Genomic DNA, 20,534 nt, shown 5'->3' on the forward strand with positions numbered 1-20,534 from the left:
CCTTGCAGTGAATTTCATATACTGGAATGTTACATAACATTTGATGCATTTCATAACATTCTATTCTAGGCCTATCTAGTTTGAGTTCAGTGCCCCTGCAGACACAGTAGCTATGAAGTATCTACCATCTCAGATGTCATTGTTGTTGAATGAATAGCTAATGTGTAATGTAGTAACATGTAATGTGGTTCATATGTATAAAAAAAATAAAAAAAACCCCGCTAAAATCAGCCGTGAAAACGCTGAAGGTGAATAACAATCTAAGACTTAATACAGCAAATATATCAACATCCACTGATGATATACAGAAGAGATCTCTGCAGACTAACAGAGCAACCAGACAACGATTTCAAATGTATCCTAGCAACATTTATTATAACTCATTTAATTATAATGCTGCACATTTAAGGCTACTTTTGTATTTGATGAGGTGGTAGTTTAGGACAGTGCTTCTGAGGGCTCAGCAAACTTCCATGGGGGCCACAGGATGACTTAAGTCAATAAATTATTAAGTAAGTTGATAAATTATCATTAATACATTAAAATAATCTAACTCTAAATTAAAATGCTAAAAAATATTGGTTACACTATTTCGATAGTCCACTTTAGACATTCTACTCAGAGTATTAGTAGACTGTTAGGTTTGGGTTAGTAGAATAAATTGACATCTTAGTTGCAATGTTACAAATGTCATCAAAATAGAAAGTGTAAAAGTGTAAGCAGATATTAAAGGGTTTGTTCACCCAAAAAAATGAAAATTCTGTCATTAATTACTCACCCTCATGTCGTTCCAAACCCTTAAGACTTTCGTTCCTCTTCGGAACACAAATAAAGATATTTTCGATGAAATCTGAGAGCTTTCTGTGACTGTCCCTCCATTGACAGCTACACAAGTGACACTTTGATGCTTCAAAAAGTTCATAAAGAGATCATAAAACTAATCCATTTGAACAGCTGTTTAGTATGGTTTAGTGAAGAGACTTGCCTGCTTTATATGAAGAACAGATTAAATTTAGGCTTTTATATTCGCATATAAACATTCATCAACTCACACATCAGTTTGTGGTAAACGGAAGCTCAAGCAAGTTAGCTTGACGTGCGAGAACCAATGAGGTTCATTCTTGTGTTACGAGCTTCCGCAAGAGGTTTGTTCTCGCACGTCAAGCAGGTTTGGTTGAGCTTCTGTTTATGTTCGCTGATCAATGTTAATATGTGAATAAAAGCCTAAATTCAACCCGTTCATCATTTAAAGCAATAGTCTCTTCAGAAAGTTTTGACTAATTCGCTCAACTCATGAACTTTTTGAAACATCAAAGTAATTAATGACAGGATTTTCATTTTTGGGCGAACGATCCCTTTAATCAACATAAACTGATCATTTTTAAAGTAAAACAGCTTTTTAGCCCCAGTATGACCCTAAACCTCTGAAACCACCTGAGGTCTTCCTCATTCAGAGATAAAGGAATGAGAAGGCGGCTCAGTCCCTTAAGTTTGGACAAGAACTGGCAAGTGCTCAAGGTATTTATCATGCAATTACATCCAGGAGCGAGCTAGAAATCCCTGCGCTCAGGGTGAAATGCTTGGTCAGAAGCTGACCAGAGAGAGCCTGCAGTTTTGACAAGAGCTTGTGAACAACTGAAATTTTTGTTTTGCAATAACTGGTTGACCCCCTCACCCCATCCATTTTCATGCAGGTCCCAAAGTCGGCAAGTTTGAGGTGTCCGTAGCGGTCCAGCAGCATGTTGTCTGGTTTGACGTCTCGATGAATAAAGCCCATGGAATGAATAGCGTCCAAAGCCAACACAACCTCTGCAGTGTAGAACTTTGCCCACTTCTCTGGAACGTCGTATGTGCTGGTGAGATTGACTAGATCTCCTCCTGGCATGTATTCCATTACCATGTAGAGAGAACGGTCATCCTGGAAAGCACAGCACAGCTGGGGAGAAGAGGAGAAAGAATCAAGAAAAGGAGGAAAAAAAGAAAAGATATGTTTTAGTAGTCTGACATTGTGTTGTGCTCAAGCTAGAGATGCACTGGCATAATATTTCTGGTCCAATAAAGATAGCACATAATTTAACTTTTAACATTTTAACTTGAGCAGCTAGCTAATTAAAAAAAAAAAAAACACTCCAGTGAAACAAAATAGTTGTTAATTAAAATCTTAAAATCTGAATGACTGACTGACTCTTAAATAATGCTTTTAAATTTGCTGAAAAACAAAGCATCCTGTTTCATTATTTAAATATGATCAAGATAATCATTAGAAATCAGAGAAAAAAAAAAAAAGACTACTGGTTTGGGTCGGTATGGGTACATTTTATTCAAAATGTTTTTGAAAGAAGTCTCATGTTCACCATGGCTGCATTTATTTGATTAAAAATACAGTGAAAAAGGTAATGTTGGGGATATTAATACAATTCAATAACTATTTTCTATGTTAATTTATTTTAAAATGAAATGTATTACTGTGATAGCAAAGCGGAATTGTCTTTATATTACATGATTTCTTTCTAAAATATTTATAATATGCTGATTTGGTGCTCAATAAACATTTATTATTATTATCAATGTTTAAAACAGTTGTGCCGTTTAATATTTTTGTGAAGACCGTAATGTATTTTCTAGGATTCTTTGTAACAATGCAAAAGACTTTACTGTCACTTTTAAACAATTTAATGTGTATACTGAATTAAAGTATAAAATCTAACAGACTCCAAACTTTTGAATGGTAGTGGACACACATATTGGATAGTCATGTGATATTTAATGTTTGGAAAGAGCACATTCGTTTTACGCATATCAAACCATAGAGAGTATTTGTATATGAAAAACCACTGCTGCACATTTAAGGCTTGCGTACACACACAGGACAAGTTTGTGAGAAAAAAAGAACAAAAAAAACTAGATGTCAGCACATCATACCTGTACGACCCATGGGCTGTCGGCAAATGCCATGATGTCACGTTCCTCCCAGAAGAAGGCAGAATCTGAGCGTTTGATCATTTCAAACTTACTGAGCACCTTCATTGCGTACACCTTCTGAGAGGCCTTATGCCTAACCTACACAAACACATCATAACAAAAAACACATCACATACCTTCTGTGAGACTTAGGCTAATTCATTACTAACACACTCATGAACCGACATTTTCAATTTCTGTCAGATATTGTGCATCGCTCCCAAAACAATTTCAAAATACCACCAACGAACACTCTGTGAGAGGCTGTTTTGCCTTCCACACAGACAGCCAAATTTTAAAGCACCCTCTGTTGTTGTGCTTTAGGTTCAGTGCACCCACACAGCCCCTGTCAGACAACTGACAGAGGAGAATACTGGGTAATCATGTTGTTTGTGTCTGCAGGCTTGTTCAGACTCATCCCACTGCATCTCTCCCCTGACTTTCACAAACACACACCCAGAGTGACGACACAATACAAAACTACACATGGTCTCTCCGTTGTTTATACATCTGACATGTAAATATACAATTACATGGGGTCATTTAACAGGAAGCACACAGACCTGCTTGCAGCATTTGGTATAACACATACATACAGACAATTACACACTACATTTATTTAAAGTGTGGCAGCTAATAGATTAAATAATTGCAATTAATATGTGGTTAACAATTCAAACCTGCTCATATTTGCCTTAATATGTATATTGTGCTTTCAAAATGTGATGGATACAGCAGCATATAATTTTCTATTAATGCCACAGATTGATTTAACAGTATAACTTAAGTGTGTTTTTATACAATTGCAGAGTTTTGATCATTTAATTACATCATACAAAGACTCTCTAATGTATTTTACCAGGGTATCTGCAGGGGTTTCTTTTTATGATCAAATTTAAGGCTTTTAAGACCTGCACAAATAAAATTAATAATGTATGCATAGGAGGACAATGTCTATGGTAATATCCTAAAGCATAAAATGACTGTAAAAGCCACAATAATTGACTTTGAAATTATTGAACTTTAAAGGGTTAGTTCACCCAAAAATTAAAATTCTGTCAGTAATTACTCACCCTCATGTTGTTCCAACCGCGTAAGACCTTCGTTCATCTTCGGAACACAAATTAAGATATTTTTGATGAAATCTGAGCCATGTTTCACTCCTCCATAGGCTTCCAGTGTGACCGAAACTTGCTGGCCCAGAAAAGTTATTAAAGAGATCGTTAATATAGTCCAAGTGACTCCAGTGGCTCAATCTTAAGTATATCAAGCGACGAGAATACTTTTTGTGCGCAAAAACAAACAAAAATAACGACTTTATTCCACTATTCATTTCCTTCTCTCTGGACCTCTAGTTGGTTCGCGTAGTGTTTTTGCGCAGCGCGTCTGTGTTACACGTCACCACGTAGGCACACTATTGGCCGACGCCGGTCATGTGTGTGTTGCGTGATGACGTGCAACACAGACGCGCAGCGCAAAAACACTACGAGGCCCAGAGAGAAGGAAATGAAAAGTGGAATAAAGTCGTTATTTTTGTTTGTTTTTGCGCACAAAAAGTATTCTCGTCGCATGATAAACTTAATGTAGTGCCACTGTAGTTACTTGGACTATTTTAACGATGTTTTAATAACTATTCTGGGCCGGTGAGTTTCGGTCACACTGGAAGCCTATGGAGGAGTCAAAATTCTGTCAGATTTCATCAAAAATATCTTAATTTGTGTTCCGAAGATGAACGAAAGACTTACATGGTTGGAACAACATGAGGGTGAGTAATTACTGAGAGAATTTTCATTTTTGGGTGAACTAACCCTTTAATTATAGTTCAAGAACAGGTTTGGACAAAAACAAAAAGTTTTATAAAATAATAAAACAGCCCTTTAAACAATTCTATGTATATGTGTGTGTGTGTGTGTGTGTGTGTGTGTGTGTGTGTGTGTGTATATATATATATATATATATATGTATATATGTATATATGTATATGTATATGTATATATATATATATGTATATATATATATATATATGTATATATGTATATATATATATATATATATATATATATATATATATATATATATATATATATATATATGTGTGTATATATATATATATATATATATATATATATATATATATATATATATATATATATATATGTGTGTATATATATATATATATATATATATATGCTTCTTTTTGATCCACCAGTTATCAACACGGTGTAAAAATACGGGTCGATTTTGCTGTGAGCTGAATGAAAATGCAAATCATTAGCCTGTAGAAAGTGCAACAGAGACATGTATTTACTTTGAACATTTAATTAAATCATAGCCTTTTGAAGTTTATTAATCAATCAAATTAAGCCATATCGTTTTTTCATCACCACATTTAAGACCTCTTGAAATGATAATTAAGAATTTTTTTGTCCCATTTAAGATATTTAAGAATTTTTATGGCCTTACATTTGTTCAAACTGAATTTAAGTTCTTTTAAAGGACCCGGGGGGGGGGGACCCTGTTTTACTTCCGTTAAAAGTCCCATCGAGGTCTGATCTATAAATAAATAGCCTTATTTACTCATAAACTACCTAAAGGATTATGACATCAGACAGAAGAGAAAGATACAGTTGGAATGTCAAATTAGGTAAATTAACTGTTAAATTTAACAACATTTAACATATTTATTCTTGTAAGTTCTCTTAAAGAGAACCGGAAGAACCACTGTGAACCGGAAGTTGTGACCAACTTCAGTGTTGTGACGTATTTTCCAAGTGAAACGGAATATTGAAGGAGAAAAATACAGGCCGTGGCGTGTTTTTTCCCCGCTAAGAACTGATTGGATCTAGAAAAGTGGGCGTTCCATTCAGCTCGCTGTCAAGGCTCACAGCAGACCATTGGAGGGGATGTTCAAACTGACGTCATCAGAGAAGGAAGACCATTCCAGAGGGGAAGTACATTTTCAGATTTCGATCAAAGATTACAAAGACAAAAAATGTTTTTTTTGTGTGTGTGAATCAACTTGCACAGATTAATTGTTCATAACAAGACTAGTAATTTGCACTAACAAAGTAAATACGGTCCATTTTGATTTAATATCAACACATACACTTTTGAATGCACATACATATTATCCTGAAATTATCTCACAAAAACACACTCACCAACTGGACTTCTCCGAATGCTCCTCTACCGATCACCTTCACTCGGTCAAAATCCTCTGGCTTCATCTGCAGCTCCCTCGTTTGGCCCATGACCTTCTCATCTGTACACAGAACACATCAAAAATCACATTTCCTTGGTCATGTCATGATTGAAGAACTAGAATTTGTTTTCTGGTGATCTGTCAGGTCTGTAAATGGTAATGGTAATGATAGTACCACTGTACTAAGTACCTGAAGTGTTTTCAAATATTTATGAGTAAATTATGTGTACATCTCATTTGCTATCATTAAATCATACTAAATTATATTATTTTCATATTATCTTATACACAAACACATTTGAATTATAATCGGCCTACGGCCATTATGGTTTCTAGATATAGCCATTGTTCTGCCACACTAAACAATGCCCTACAAAAAACCCTACACATTTGCAGTATATATTGTAAAGCTTAGTAGTTATTCATTAAAATATTGAAGACATCGACATCAACAACAGGAATGACAATTATCAAAGGCCAGTAGAGAGGGTACACAGTCTGGATGAGAGGACTGTTGAGTCACACTCTCATCCAAACCACACATTATAACATCCATACAGCCCTATGGTCTCCATGACAACAAGCAAAGTCAGGAACAAAATCGGGACAGACTGTGATAATTAGTGAAAATTTTAACAGCGCATAAATAGAGCAAACAGACACAGATGCGTTCACACAGGCACTGAATTTAAACAAATATCAAAGATCACTTATGACAACAAACTGAATATTAAAGTCATTGAATCATTCATTCAAACCGCTATTACGTTTTGTTGTCTGTTCAGAATCGTGATCTCCATCCTCAATTTATCCCCAATCATGCAGCTCTGGTATGTGTTGACAGTTCATTATTTATGTGATGAGCTTCAGTGTTTTAAAGTGAGGGGCCCAAATTAGGAAGAGCCACTCAAAACATTTCAATTCATATAAATGCTGTTGACGTTGTAGCAGGAAGCAGCCTCATTGTAAAACATCAGAGAAAATCTAGGTCTCAAGCAGATACTCACATCTGTTCAAGAAGGTCTCAATGTTCTTATTTTTACGTAAGGCCGGAGAGTCCAGATCTAAAACCAGGGCATTCATGGAGTCCTGAAACAGAAACACAAACACTTTGAGTGAAACATTAAAATAATGGCCTCCATGCAAATAATATTCATGCAAAATGAACATGTCTGTTTTTCTTAGAAATTGATTCCATCCATTTTCACAATGCTTCTCATTTATTTTGACCTTTGTCAAACACCATATGCTAAAATTGTTGCTTGCTACCTGATGCACTTTCGTTATCGATTTGGCCATTTGGCCAATTTTCAGGGTCGCATAACAGATAGTGGTTCATTTGCTCCTGGCATCCCATCCGATATATATACACACAATCAGAATTGGTACATGAAATGACCGGCATTTTATATAAATAATTGTAGCTAAACACAATTTAACAATTCAGAAAACTAATCCCATCTGGTTACTGCTTTGGAAATGTCTATCTGTGTGAGAAAACATGGGCAAACAAACGCTATCGAGTGATATCTCTTATTTAAGCTCCGAGTGGAATTAGCTACAGGCATACTTCAAGGACAGGAAGTTAAATGGCCAGGCAGAACTTCTAGCCTGAAGAAATCTTAAGATTGATAAGTCAGCAAGGCTTTATAAAAAGTCAGTAGATGATAAAAGAACATTCACTCCTGCTGATGTAGCCAAAGTCATAAATCAAAAAATATTTTTAACTGCCTTTGTTACCCAGAACACAATTCACCTTTTTTGGGCATCTGGATGATGTCCTGTCCTGAAGGAATGCAGCGTATAATGAACGGAAATGCATTTAAAATAATTAAGCAGATGTTGAGACCACCAGAGCCCACAGATTTGTTTCTGCACATGCAGACTGAGGTGACGGCCGGCCGTTACTGCACTGCTGCGCTTGTAAAGTGATTTGAAGCAAGACCAGGTCTGTTGTGACCGACATACCAGGCATGGTCTCGCTGGAAACCCTTACCGGAAAAGCAGTCGGAATGTCCAACAGCCACACCTCTCCCCCTCCTCTCCATTTTCACTCTCTCTCCTGCCCTGCCTTCAACTCCCAAAAAGTTCTCTACCCTTACTGCACAATGTGAAATCTTATGGACTTATGGATCAGATATTACGAACACTGTGAACATAACATTAATTTGAATGCACTTTTTAATTGGCCATTAAGTCACATAAATACTGCACCAGTAGGTAAATTTTGCTCATGTCATGACTTGTGAGTACCAGCACAATAAGGGTGCTTTCATGCCAGCACTTTTGGTGCACACCCGATTTAAGAGTTCATTCGTTCGTTTGAATGAGAGCTGCACGATTCTGGATCATTTGAGAATCACAATTTTTTTGGGTTCAAGTAGAGATCATGATTCTGAACAGACAACTAAAATAACATGTAATTTACCAGAGGTTCTGACAAAATGTTAATTACTGCAGTCCATTTAAAATGTTTAATTAATTTGAATGAATTCTTTTTTTAAATCGGTTTGTATGAATGATTCAATGACTCACTTATAAATACTTTACTTGTTCCATTGCTGGATGAATCAGCCTTTTTGAACGAATCTCTTGACTGAATAATTCATTGAAAAATAAATTAACAGTCACTTGTCGCCATCTAGTGGTGTAACGATGTAATCAATACAATCGTTATTTGAATCGTTAATCACAAAAGGTGTCTATTTTGATCACAATCGTAGATTTATATGCATTTTATACGTGTTTATATACGAACAATAAACTTTTATCCCAGTAATTCTGCAATAATTCGAATATTTGCAACGAAGAAACAACAATATTGTGTGGTTGAAAAGATTGATTTTCTATAGTAATAAAACTCATTTAGTTCAGTTAGAGAACAGACACTACACTTAAAAACTGAACATGTCCGCTCAATTCAGCATGATCTGAACGAGAGTCGCAGCACAGTTTAGCAGCAGGAGTCAGATTTCATTTATCATGTGACGAGAGTGAGGCGAGCTGACTGACAAGATGGAAGTTTTGGTTTCAAAGCAAAATGTAAAATCACCTATTTGGCAATATTTTGCATTTAAACACAACGCTAATAGGGTTAGGGTTACAAATGGTTAGTTGTGTTTTTCACTAAGAATAATAATGAACCCACCATTCAAGCAATTGCCGCCCCCGAATTGCCGCTAATTCGGGTCCAGTGGCGCAGAGCAGTGAAAGCATTTTCAGTTTATTCCTATGGAAGTTAAGCTTCATGCTCGCACAACTTCCATTGGAATTCATTGAAATCGCTCGCTCTGCACTGCGCCAGTAGACATGAATGCAGTTGCGGACGTGCGTATTTTACTTTCGCTTTCGAATGGTGGGCACCGTAAGAGATTTACCTAAAAATATGAATTTGAAAGTGCGCAGTGATGCCTGAAATCACTTTTTGAAAATACAGTTACAGTATTTTACAGTTAATAGAGCGCATCCACTTTGGGAGTTACATATTTAGACAAGCATGGTCAAGTTCACGTGCAGATGTTGTGATATTACATTTATATTGTATATATCTGATTAATCTCATATAGGATGTGTTTGGTTGAGTTTATTAACCTGCTAATAAAGCGCTTCAGTTTGGTGTTCATTCACTCTCCAGCATCAACTCAAACGACAATGTCCGACATTCCCGGCACCATAACATTCTCTGGCTAGCATGTAACTTCCAAGATCACTTTTGGGCAAATAAAAGTTGTAATGCTACGTTTATGTTGTGTATCTAGGATATCTGATTAATCTGATTATCATACAGGGTGTGTCATATAGACCGGGCTTCAGTTTACTGGTGTTCATTCATTCTTCAGCTTCACCTCACACAGCTATTCCTTTACGATGTCCCAAGACCGTTCAAGCTGGCAGTTATTAAGCCTCTTATTAAGAAACCACCAATGAATAGGCAAATTACAGACCCATTTTAAATCTTCCGTTTATGTCTAAAATACTAGAAAAACAGGATTTCAGTCAGGATTCAGGCCCCATCATAGCACAGAAACTGCACTCATTATACAAATGACTTGCTTCTAGCTTTTGACAAAGGCTGTATCTGAATACTAGTTTTACTTGAATACTAGTCTTAGAGCTGCATTCAACACTATAGATCATAACATACTCTTAGATTGATTATTACTAAATTACATTGGCATTTAGGGACAGGCATTAAGGTGAAAGATCGTACCTATCAGATTGTTACCATTTTGTCTATTTAAACGGGAAAAAATCTAAGATAAAGCCGGTAATTAATGGAGTGCCACAAGGACCTGTGTTAGGCCCTCTGTTATTTTCAAAATATGCTGCCACTTGTTAATATTATAAGAAAACATGGAATTCGTTTAAACTATTGTGCCGATGATACTCAGCTGTTTTTCATCACAGCCAGATGAAATCTGTAAATTATCCAAGATGACAGAGTGTGTTAAATATATAAAACATTGGATGACCAGTAATTTTCTTCTATTAAATTCAGATAAGACTGAGGATTCTCTGAAGACTTATTGGATCAAAAACCTGTACACAGAATTTCTAAGAATACAATTCGCTTTTAGAAGGATATGTTACTTCATCCTCAGGGGTCAAGCAAGTAAGTTTGTCATCGGGCCAAAAAAAATAAATTCACCACTAGATGGCGGGCCAAAACATGGTCAAGGGGATTTAAGAAATTATAAATTATAAATTTAAGAAATTAATTGAGAGAATTGCCTGTGACAGACTGTTACAGTGTCTTTAGTAACTGGTAGCAAGCTTTAACTCTGTGTTAAATCCTGTAGTAGGACAGTCATTAACAAAAAGGCAAATTTGTGTGGCGGTTTGGGGGTTTACACCGGATAAATTAACAAAGCAGTAGTGACACGTAACCTGCCAAGTATGTTCATTCACCAACTTGCAACACAGACCGCCTTGCTAAAACACACGTATGTGGGAGATGCAGAATGGATAAAAATAACTAAAAAAATAAAAGGACTTGAATAAGCCCATTAATGGCATGTTTGAGTCATGCTCTTAACAAACTATGTTTTATTTCCTCTTTCCATATTGTGAATAATAAATGTGTATCATTTTAATTTGCTTGTTACACAATGGAGCCTAACTTATTGTAATAAATATATGACGTAGCCTACTTTTACACTCACATACTATTTTTTTGGCATGCTAGAGGTACACTATTACGTTGTGTGCAGAGTGATGTTAACATTTAAGCTAGCAGGTGAGAGAAAATGGCACTATCAAAGAGTCTAAAGAGGAAAGTTGACAGTGAAAAGGGCATTCAAAGAAGAATAGAAAGGCAACTATGCGTTCATCCTACCTAGTTTTGTGAATGCAAAGCCGGTGTGTCTTATCTGCAATAAAGCGATCCACAGACTCTTTTGAATGTCTTTCAGAACTTTTCAAATTAAAAGCTCTCAATTCATCTAAAAATAAAGCATTGCTGCAAAAACGTTCGCATACTTTTATTTTGAAGGCAAAATCACTAAAGACAATGTTTTTGTGAGTAACTGTTGCTGTCATGACAGACCTATTTCAGACCCAGCCGCTATTAAAATAATCTGGCTGCGGGCGTGGGCCCGATATTATTGCTGGCGGGACAGTCTTGGCCCGGGGGCCGCCTGTTGCCGATCCCTGCTCTACAGTAAAAGACCTGGGGAGTTATATTAGACAGCAACTTGTCTTTCGAAAATCATAATTCATGTTACAAAAACAGCTTTCTTCCACCTCTGAAACATCGCTAAGCTACGGAACATGCTGTCTGTTTCAGATGCAGGAAAAATTAGTTCATGCATTCATGACCTCTAGACTTGATTACTGTAATGCATTACTAGCTGGTTGTCCTGCATCCTCAATAAACAAGCTACAATTGGTCCAAAATGCAGCTGCTAGAGTTCTTACCAGGTCAAGAAAATATGATCAGAAAACACCATTTTTCATATACACCTAGGATGGCCTGAGGGTGAGTAAATCATGGGGTAATTTTAATTTTAAAGTGAACTACTCCTTTAAGTTCCATATTGATTATGTATTCATTATGTCCATATTCCTTTAGGTATTGCTACCTATAAGGCCCTAAATGGTTTAGCTCATGTGTATTTAACCGATCTTCTATCGCCCTACTATCCATCATGCTCTTTAAGGTCACAAAACTAGTACCAAGGATATCGAAGTCCACTAAAGGAGGGAGAGCATTTTCACATTTGGCTCCTAAACTCTAGAATAGCCTTACTGGTGATGATGGAAGACACTGAGACACTATCCCAGTTTAAATCTAGATTAAAGACACATCTCTTTAGCCAAGCATTCATAATATACCTCATAACCTTGTACTCCAGTTTTATAAGATCAAATGCACAAATGATTATCTTTGTTCGAAATGTTATGATTAGGGCTGTCAAAAGATTAATCGCGATTAATCGCATCCAAAATAAAAGTTTGTGTTTACATAATATATGTGTGTGTACTGTGTATAATTATTTTGTATATATATATATATCAATACACACACATGCATGTATATATTTAAGAAATATTTGCATACATATAGTGTATATATTTATATATAATTTATATTATATATAAATATAATTTTTTATATATAAATTACACATTTTTCTTAAATATATACAAGCATGTGTGTGCAGGAAACACTGCGTTGCGTCATGGGACAAGAGCTGACATATGATTTAACTCCTGTATGATTTCATCATAGACCCTATTTCCCAGCATAGGGAACTTAAAATATAAAACTTCTATTTAAGGAAAAACACAGTGTCTATCTCAAAGCACGCACAGACAGGAAATGACACCTGCCACCAGAGGCTCCAGTGAAACTGCTGTAGTGTCATGGTGCAGTTTAGAGATGACATCATTTCTTCCTGTGGCCCCGTTCTCCAATACAGTCATCAGAGACATGAAACAGAACATACCAAAACACACCAAAGTAAACATTTAAAACATGAGGACAGTGTGAGGTGTGCTGAAAAGCCCACTCCTCAGGCCAGAAATACAAGGGGCCACCGTTACTAGACGACCCATGAACACACATGCAGACCACCTGTACAAACACCAACATGCGTCAACCACACTGGATCTTCAGGTTAAATCTGCAGCTCCATTTTCAATCCAACACATGAAGAATTTCAACTGCTTTTGTCTCTGCATTGCTTAAAGTTTAACCTGAAAGTGTGTCATTTTTACACCACTCATGTGCCATTTTGCACATTAACCTGAGACAAGCATTTTAACACTTAAACTTTAACTGAAAGTTCTTACAGAGCTGAACAAACCTCTGCTGACGTGCAAAAGGTTCAACTTGACCATCATCTCATTTCAGGTCCACAGGCAAAGCAAAGGCTAAAAATGAAATATAAAAATAAAATAAAATTTCGAAAGCAATATGGGTTGCACAGTCCATTTTATGTTGACTTTAATTCATTCATTCTATTAATCCTATGCACTCAGTCATTCCAGAATTAGAGGACAATAACTGCAGGCAATTCCAAATAAAAGAAATCAAGAAAAACAAATATTTATTCTCACGTCCAAGAACGTATTTGTTTTGTTTTCTTAATTTTTTTTCCTTTCTCCCTGTTTCTATCTCTCTACTTCATAAGCAGGAAGTAATGGCTGCCATCTGACTCCAATGACTGGTTATCTGTGATTGGAGGATGAGAAGAACCTTTGGAGATTTAAGCAGCACCATTCCATGGAGCAGAGTGTGTGTGTGTGTGTGTGTGTGTGTGTGTGTGTGTGTGTGTGTGTGTGTGTGTGTGTGTGTGTGTGTGTGTGTGTGTGTGTGTGTGTGTGTGTGTGTGTGTGTGTGTGTGTGTGTGTATGTGTGTAGGCTGCTTTGTTAGGGCTTCTATTCTTTAAAAAGCTTCAAAAAGCTTTACTAATCGTTTATGATTATACCTTGTTGACTGAGGGCGTTTTTACACTGGCAGTTTAGTTCGAAACGGAGCACGGTTTGCATGAAAAATTGGTAATGTGAAAGCTGTCATGTGGACCCGGGTGTGCACTGGGGTGCCGAACCCCAGACAACCTGAAGGAGGTGATCTGAGTTCGGTTGCACTCGAACTGTGGCGTGATTCGTGTGAATGTGAAAGCAACACGGGCTCTGGAACACACTTCTTCAGGAAGTAAAGTAACCTGCACATACGTTTTAGCCGATTACGATGTATTTAGTTCAATAAAACACATATGGGATGATAGTGTTGTTGATTTACCTTGGATATGCGCCAGTGTGAGCTTGCAGTGTATTCGTGTATAGCGAGTGCAATCAGGGCGGCAAATGAATGGCAATCCACTGTCTCCATAAAAGAGTCTGTTCTCAAGCAGCAGAAAGCCACCTTAATGCAAAGCACATACAGTAAACCCAAGTGTTGTTTACTCAGCTGCGCATAATCACCAAATTAATAAAACACACAATACATTGCATTTCATGTTTGTGATGACGCAAGATGAACGCACATGCACCAGGGTTTGAAGAAAACCTTTTTTGTTTGTAAGTTACTATTTGTTTGTATATACCTTAGTTTCATTGTTCTTTATATTGTTAATTCTTTGGGAAGGGATTAGGCCTAGTAGATAGGTGGGTGCAATTCCATTTTGATCTTGTTTTCTCCTGTTTAAGCTAGTTATGGAGTAGCCTAAATGTATTTTTATAGTGCTTTTGTCTTTTCTTTTGTAGCTGAGTTAGTTTCTCCCTACTAGTTAGACAGTTAATGTTAGTTGTTTTGGCCTTGTCCCCTCTTGAGGCCTTGGAATCCTCCCACATTTGTAAAATAAAAGAACTTGTTTTTGATTTGCACTGGGGTTGGGAATTGAACCTTGCTGCCTTCACACATCACACCATTATTATTCTATTACATGTTCCTCTATTCCTAGACTAAAATGGGGACGTAACATTATTTATAATATTAGGCGTTTCCTGCAGGTCTAAGCACCATTAAAGCATTTAAGAGTTGCCCAGAATCAACATGTGGAGATGGTGGGGAAAAAAACTTTCTGTGTCGTTCAAACATAGATGTGAAGATTGCTTTTCCATGAATGAAGTATTTGACATGCTTATAAGTAGAGATGCACTAATACTACCATTTTCCTGTTGATCTGACGCGTATCTGAAGCCCACAGTATATGTTGCTCATGCGTGTTCTGCCCTGTCTCGGAGCGCGCGCACAGGAGGCCGCCTAGGGAACGGTATTAATGCACATTTAATAACACTGTTTAATATCAAGCACGTCCTGCAGTTTAGCAACAGTAGACTGCATTTTACAACACTCATTTATTCGGCTGTTTTGGATGGTAAGTTTGGCTTAGGGAGGAATGAAAACGCACCGCTGTGAAGGAAAGGAAGGTGCGCTGGCATCGGCACAATCATTTTTGTTACGCCATTTTACTCCGAGTTTCGTTTTCATAATTGTTAGAAGCTAAAAATCAATCACGATTAAAGGGGTACTTCACCTCTGGAAAGATAAATGTGTATTTAAAATGGGTCATTTATGTAGAAGAAATGTGAAATTATTTTTGAATTTGGAGCTTTCTAGACTGAGAAAATCCAGAAAATGTATTTTTGGCTTATGTGGATGAAAGACAACAACTCCCAGAATGCACTTGCTTCGCTGCCCTAGGAGGCCACTCCCAAGCCACGCCTACCGGTAAGAGAGCGCAGTTGAAAACAACAAGGCTAGGCTACTAGTGAGACTACATGACAAGTTTGCCCGGGATTTCGAGATCGCCCAAAATGTCCGGGATTCGGCTTTTGCGTTCTACAGTCGCCATTCATTATGTTTACTGTGGCGAGCAGGACGAGGCTGAGAGGCGCGGGAGAACGGCGCGAGGCCGGTGGCGTCATTACTGAGACGCGCCGTCTAGCTCTCACGGAGGAGCGGGAATTTTCTTAGCAATGTTAAAACGCACATCAACCGATCACTTGTTTAGCGTTCATGTAAACACTACATTCAGATTCACCGATCGGAATGAATTCAGTTAGATTGAAACAAAAGGTGTGCATGTAAACAATGAATGGCGACTGCAGAAAGCAAAAGCCGAATCCCGGACATTTTGGACGATCTCGACGGCCGGACATGTCCGGAAAATAGAAGATGGTTACCCATACTTACTCAGCTTTCTCCTACTATTCAGCTTTCTCCACAGAACAAGACCCTGCTAGCTTAGCTTCCAAAGAAAGACGGCTGACACTGTGTACATTCTGTGAGTGAGATCCCACCCTCTATGGGCGGGTTGAAAACATGCGGGACAGCTCCTCCTACTGGCTGTAGTCTTTAGCCTCTGGCCAAAAAATCCTCCGATGACGCAAAATGACGATTTTTGCGTCATCGGAGGATTTTTTCCAGACAAAAAATACATAAATCTCTCATCTCAGGGGGATATGAGGGGGGGGGAAGCACGGTAATTCGAAAATACTACAGGTTTTCTACTAATACAAAGCTTAATGCTAAATCCTGAAGTATCCCTTTAATGGCACAGCCCTATATTAAAGACTCATTATGGTTTAGTATTCCCCTCACTATATATATTTAAGTAATTGATGGCTTAAATGAACGACTACTAGTCGACTAGAAAAATCTTTATTAGAGGAGAGCCACATTTATTTTTATGGTTTATTATTTTGAGTCGAGAGACTCAGACATTAACGAAAAACAACAACATGGTTGTTATGAAAGATGCATGGAATGCAAAGCAGCATACAGTAAGTGAATCCAAATGGCGAATGAAAACCCTGAAACCTGAGTGGGAGTTAAAAATACAGCATTTCTCTGCATTTTAACATTCCCTCATACACACACACACACCACACAAACTGTGAGTCACTCCCAACTACACACAAACACACCACCTCCAACACTAACTGCAATAATGACAAATGATTATCCACGCTTCAGTTAAACCCGCAGACATCCTCTCGCTCTGACACACCTTCTCACTCTCACACTTTCAACCTCATGTAACTAACAACCTCTTAGTTTATTAGCTCCCTGTGTGTAACAATTAGTGTATCAGTATACTGATATAACAGGCTGATTAGCTGACAGATATTTAGCCATTTGAAATAAGCATCAGTCGAAGTCTGAACAACTGAGGCCAGGTTTTCTTTTTTTTTAATTCTCTCAAAAATATGTAGAGAAAATGAAGAAATTTTAAATAAAATAAAGGAAAGCGGAATATACAAAGTTTAATATTTCTAACATTATTGCCCAGATATTTGACAACATGCCCCAATACAAACGTGACAACCTGGAAAGTTAATTTGCGTGTTGTAAATTGGCGTGAGAAATCTGTCGCATCTGCATGTTAAAATACCTTTTGCAGTAATCCTTCCTCACCGTTGCACATCCTGTTGTTTATATAGTTAAGAGTGGTTTTAGGAAGCCAAAACACTTCAAATGAACTGATGCTGATGCCAGTATAGAGAAAAGGGTGGCAGATGGCTGATGTAACATCAATGTTTAAACGTAATAAACTTTTATGATAACAATTGAGACATGCAAAAATTAAAAATGCACAACGTTGCACAATATTTACTCAAAATTAACTACGAAAACTTCTGAAAATGTTTACTATCTTAGAACAGACAAAATGGGAACTACTTCTGTAAATCCACCATCCAGTTTTCAGTCAATGCAGATAATCTCAAAATGAAGAAAAAAAACTGCTTGTTTAAGTGGTCTAACAGACACATCAATGTGTCACTAGCACCAAGCTTTTACAGTTTGTCACACTTACAAAGGCTCATTTCCTGAAACCTATCACACATCACACAAAAAATATCAACTAAAATCAGAACCTCAAAGCTTCATGACAAAATCAAAATTGTTTTATTCTGATTATTTTGATGAATAAATGTGACGATTTTTTTAAACATCTACACTACCGTTCAAAAGTTTTTACTTTCATTCAGCAAGGACACATTCAAATGGATCAAAAGTGACAGTAAAGACATGTATAATGTTATCAAATACATAGATTTATATATTATGTTGTTGCTGCGGTTTTAAAAAGGACACGAGAACCTGTGCATGATTTTACCACGCTAAGGTGAATTCCTGGACCTGGTCAACTACAGGCAGACAGATAAAGTGTCACAGAGGGCAGGATTTCTGTAACATTTCGAGAGCATTGGGAAAAGGTTTCCTGGTTGTTTTGACTGAGGGGGCGAGAGGAACAGCTGCTGTTCCCGGGTAAAAATGGACAAGGCCACTATCACACCACCTTATATGGCAGTGTTTCTCCTATCTGCCCACAGAGAGAGAGAGAGAGAGAGAGAGAGAGAGAGAGACAGACAGAGACAGAGAGAGACAGACAGAGACAGAGAGAGAGAAAGAATTCAAATAGTCAAACTTTAAAAGATCCTTTTATATATTCATCTTCTCATTGAAGACACACACACACACACACACACACACACACAATACACAGTAAAACCTCTTTATGATGACTCGCTTAATTTATTCCCCATTTGTAAGTCGCTTTGGACAAAGGCGTCTGCTAAATGACTAAATCTAATAGTTTGCCCATCTCACAATCTGCAAACAATGTCAAAGCTTCTTCATGAATTAGATAACTTAACTTTACTCTATATCTCTCTCACATAAAGATCCGTTGACAAATGACGACTTCATCTGCTTCATTCCCACTTGATGACCTGTCAAAACAAACCATACACATTCCTATCCATCAAAGTCAGAGTCGTTCTCCAAGCACCCTTAGGACAAGAACTACAAATGTTTTTTGTAACTCATGCCTTTGAAGTGTAATTTGATAACTGTCCAACAAACTAGGCCTATTTCTACTTGGGGTCTCTCTTGAAACTGTGGTAGCAAAAATAACGTGTTCCACTCATCCATCAATCGATCTTTCCTGTAACGGCTATTTAGTGAATTAAAATGTACTGAAGATGAATTAGACAGAGTGCTCCAGCTCCTCCCTTTGGCTAATGAATGCGCACAGACACAAATCGATGGCATGAGAAGCCCAGCATAATCCACCTGTAAAAAACAAACGTTGCACCAACCATCTTACAAAACTTGCAAAAAGAAGCGCCTATAAATCAGCTGTTTTTAACAAAAGAGATGCTTTATGGTCTCCCTGCAGTTTTTTCACCAAAATAAAAGCTTCTTGATTTAATTGTTTGAAAAGGAAGAAATTAAGACAGCCATAAATATTCATATTGCAATTTCACAGTTGTATTGTAAAATGAAAAATGAAAGAAATAAAACACTATTATTTTTCTTAATTACTTGTTTAATTTTACAGTGAAATATCACAATTTTTATCAGGAAAAGAAAACGCAATTAGATTTTTTTCCCAAATCATATAGGCTAGCCATATGGGAAAGCAATCCCATAACGAACTGTGACCAGATCAGTAAAAAAAAAAAAAATCTGAAATATGATAAATATTACAATATTTAAAAATTGACTATTTTACCCAGTATGTGAGAGTATTGCATTGTTAGCTCAGAAATACTGTATATGCTAAAGCAAAAGTCTTTTGCGAGCGGAGTCCTCTCACCCGAAGATCGCTATTTGTAAGCGTTTCTGCATATAGTTCCAATATTCATTTCAGTTATGATGCCACCTTAGAAGACAGCAGCCTATGTAGACAGCAGCCTATGTAGACGGCAAGGTGGCTCACTAGGTTTAGGAACAGAGCAGCCGATGTATGTGGAGATGCCACATTTCACTGCAGAGAGATCCAGTAACTAAAAAAAATTATTCATTATTTATGAGAAGTGACTAGAGCTACAAATAAACCATTAAACAGCTGCTTATCAACAATATAATGCTGGATTACAGGATTCATCAGAGATCAGAATGCAAACAAAGTACACAGGCTTGAGTTGATAGAAATAGAAATGTGATGATAGGTACGCCACATCACTCCCTTCTAAGACACCTACCCACCCACCTAAACACACACACACACACACACCCCTAATGCAGCAGCTCCATAGCCCATGTGTTTATTAACGTGTCAGCCAGATGGATTTAAGTAGAATGTAGAGCAGAGGTTTTCCAGTACAATAAAGATCATGAATCATATCCGATTCCAATGAAACGGTAAACTCAACAGCAAGAAGCTGATCAGCGGAAGATTGCGCCAGAGTGTTTAACAGGATTCGCCATCCTCCATTAGTTAGTCACTTTTTTATTAGTCTAATTTGCTAATGCCATTAGTCCAGTTAAAACCGGTCTTATAGTTCAACACACAGAGGAGAGACAGGATTAAGTGTAGGCCTACACCACAAGCAATATTTCAGTGGAAACTGAGACATGGACAAGGAACATTCAAAACATCTGTTCAAAAATCCCACCGATAACAATCCGTT

The 20,534-nt window shown here is 37.2% G+C and overlaps 1 protein-coding gene across 5 annotated transcripts in view; it reads right to left on the reverse strand.

Annotated features, from left to right (window-relative positions):
- The window catches only part of rock2a (rho-associated, coiled-coil containing protein kinase 2a), a 51,731-nt gene that overhangs the window by 18,378 nt on the left and 12,819 nt on the right, over nt 1-20,534 (reverse strand). For all 5 annotated transcript variants that reach the window (XM_084390724.1, XM_084390722.1, XM_084390723.1 and 2 more), the window contains exons 2-5: nt 7,171-7,252; nt 6,123-6,223; nt 2,923-3,060; nt 1,676-1,936 (exon numbers count right to left, since the gene is read on the reverse strand). In XM_084390724.1, coding sequence (XP_084246850.1) covers nt 1,676-1,936; nt 2,923-3,060; nt 6,123-6,223; nt 7,171-7,252 — 582 coding nt within the window. The remainder of the gene's footprint in view (nt 1-1,675; nt 1,937-2,922; nt 3,061-6,122; nt 6,224-7,170; nt 7,253-20,534) is intronic.

This window comes from Rutilus rutilus, assembly GCF_951802725.1.
Source record: "Rutilus rutilus genome assembly, chromosome: 20".
Classification (NCBI taxonomy): Eukaryota; Metazoa; Chordata; class Actinopteri; order Cypriniformes; family Leuciscidae; genus Rutilus; species Rutilus rutilus.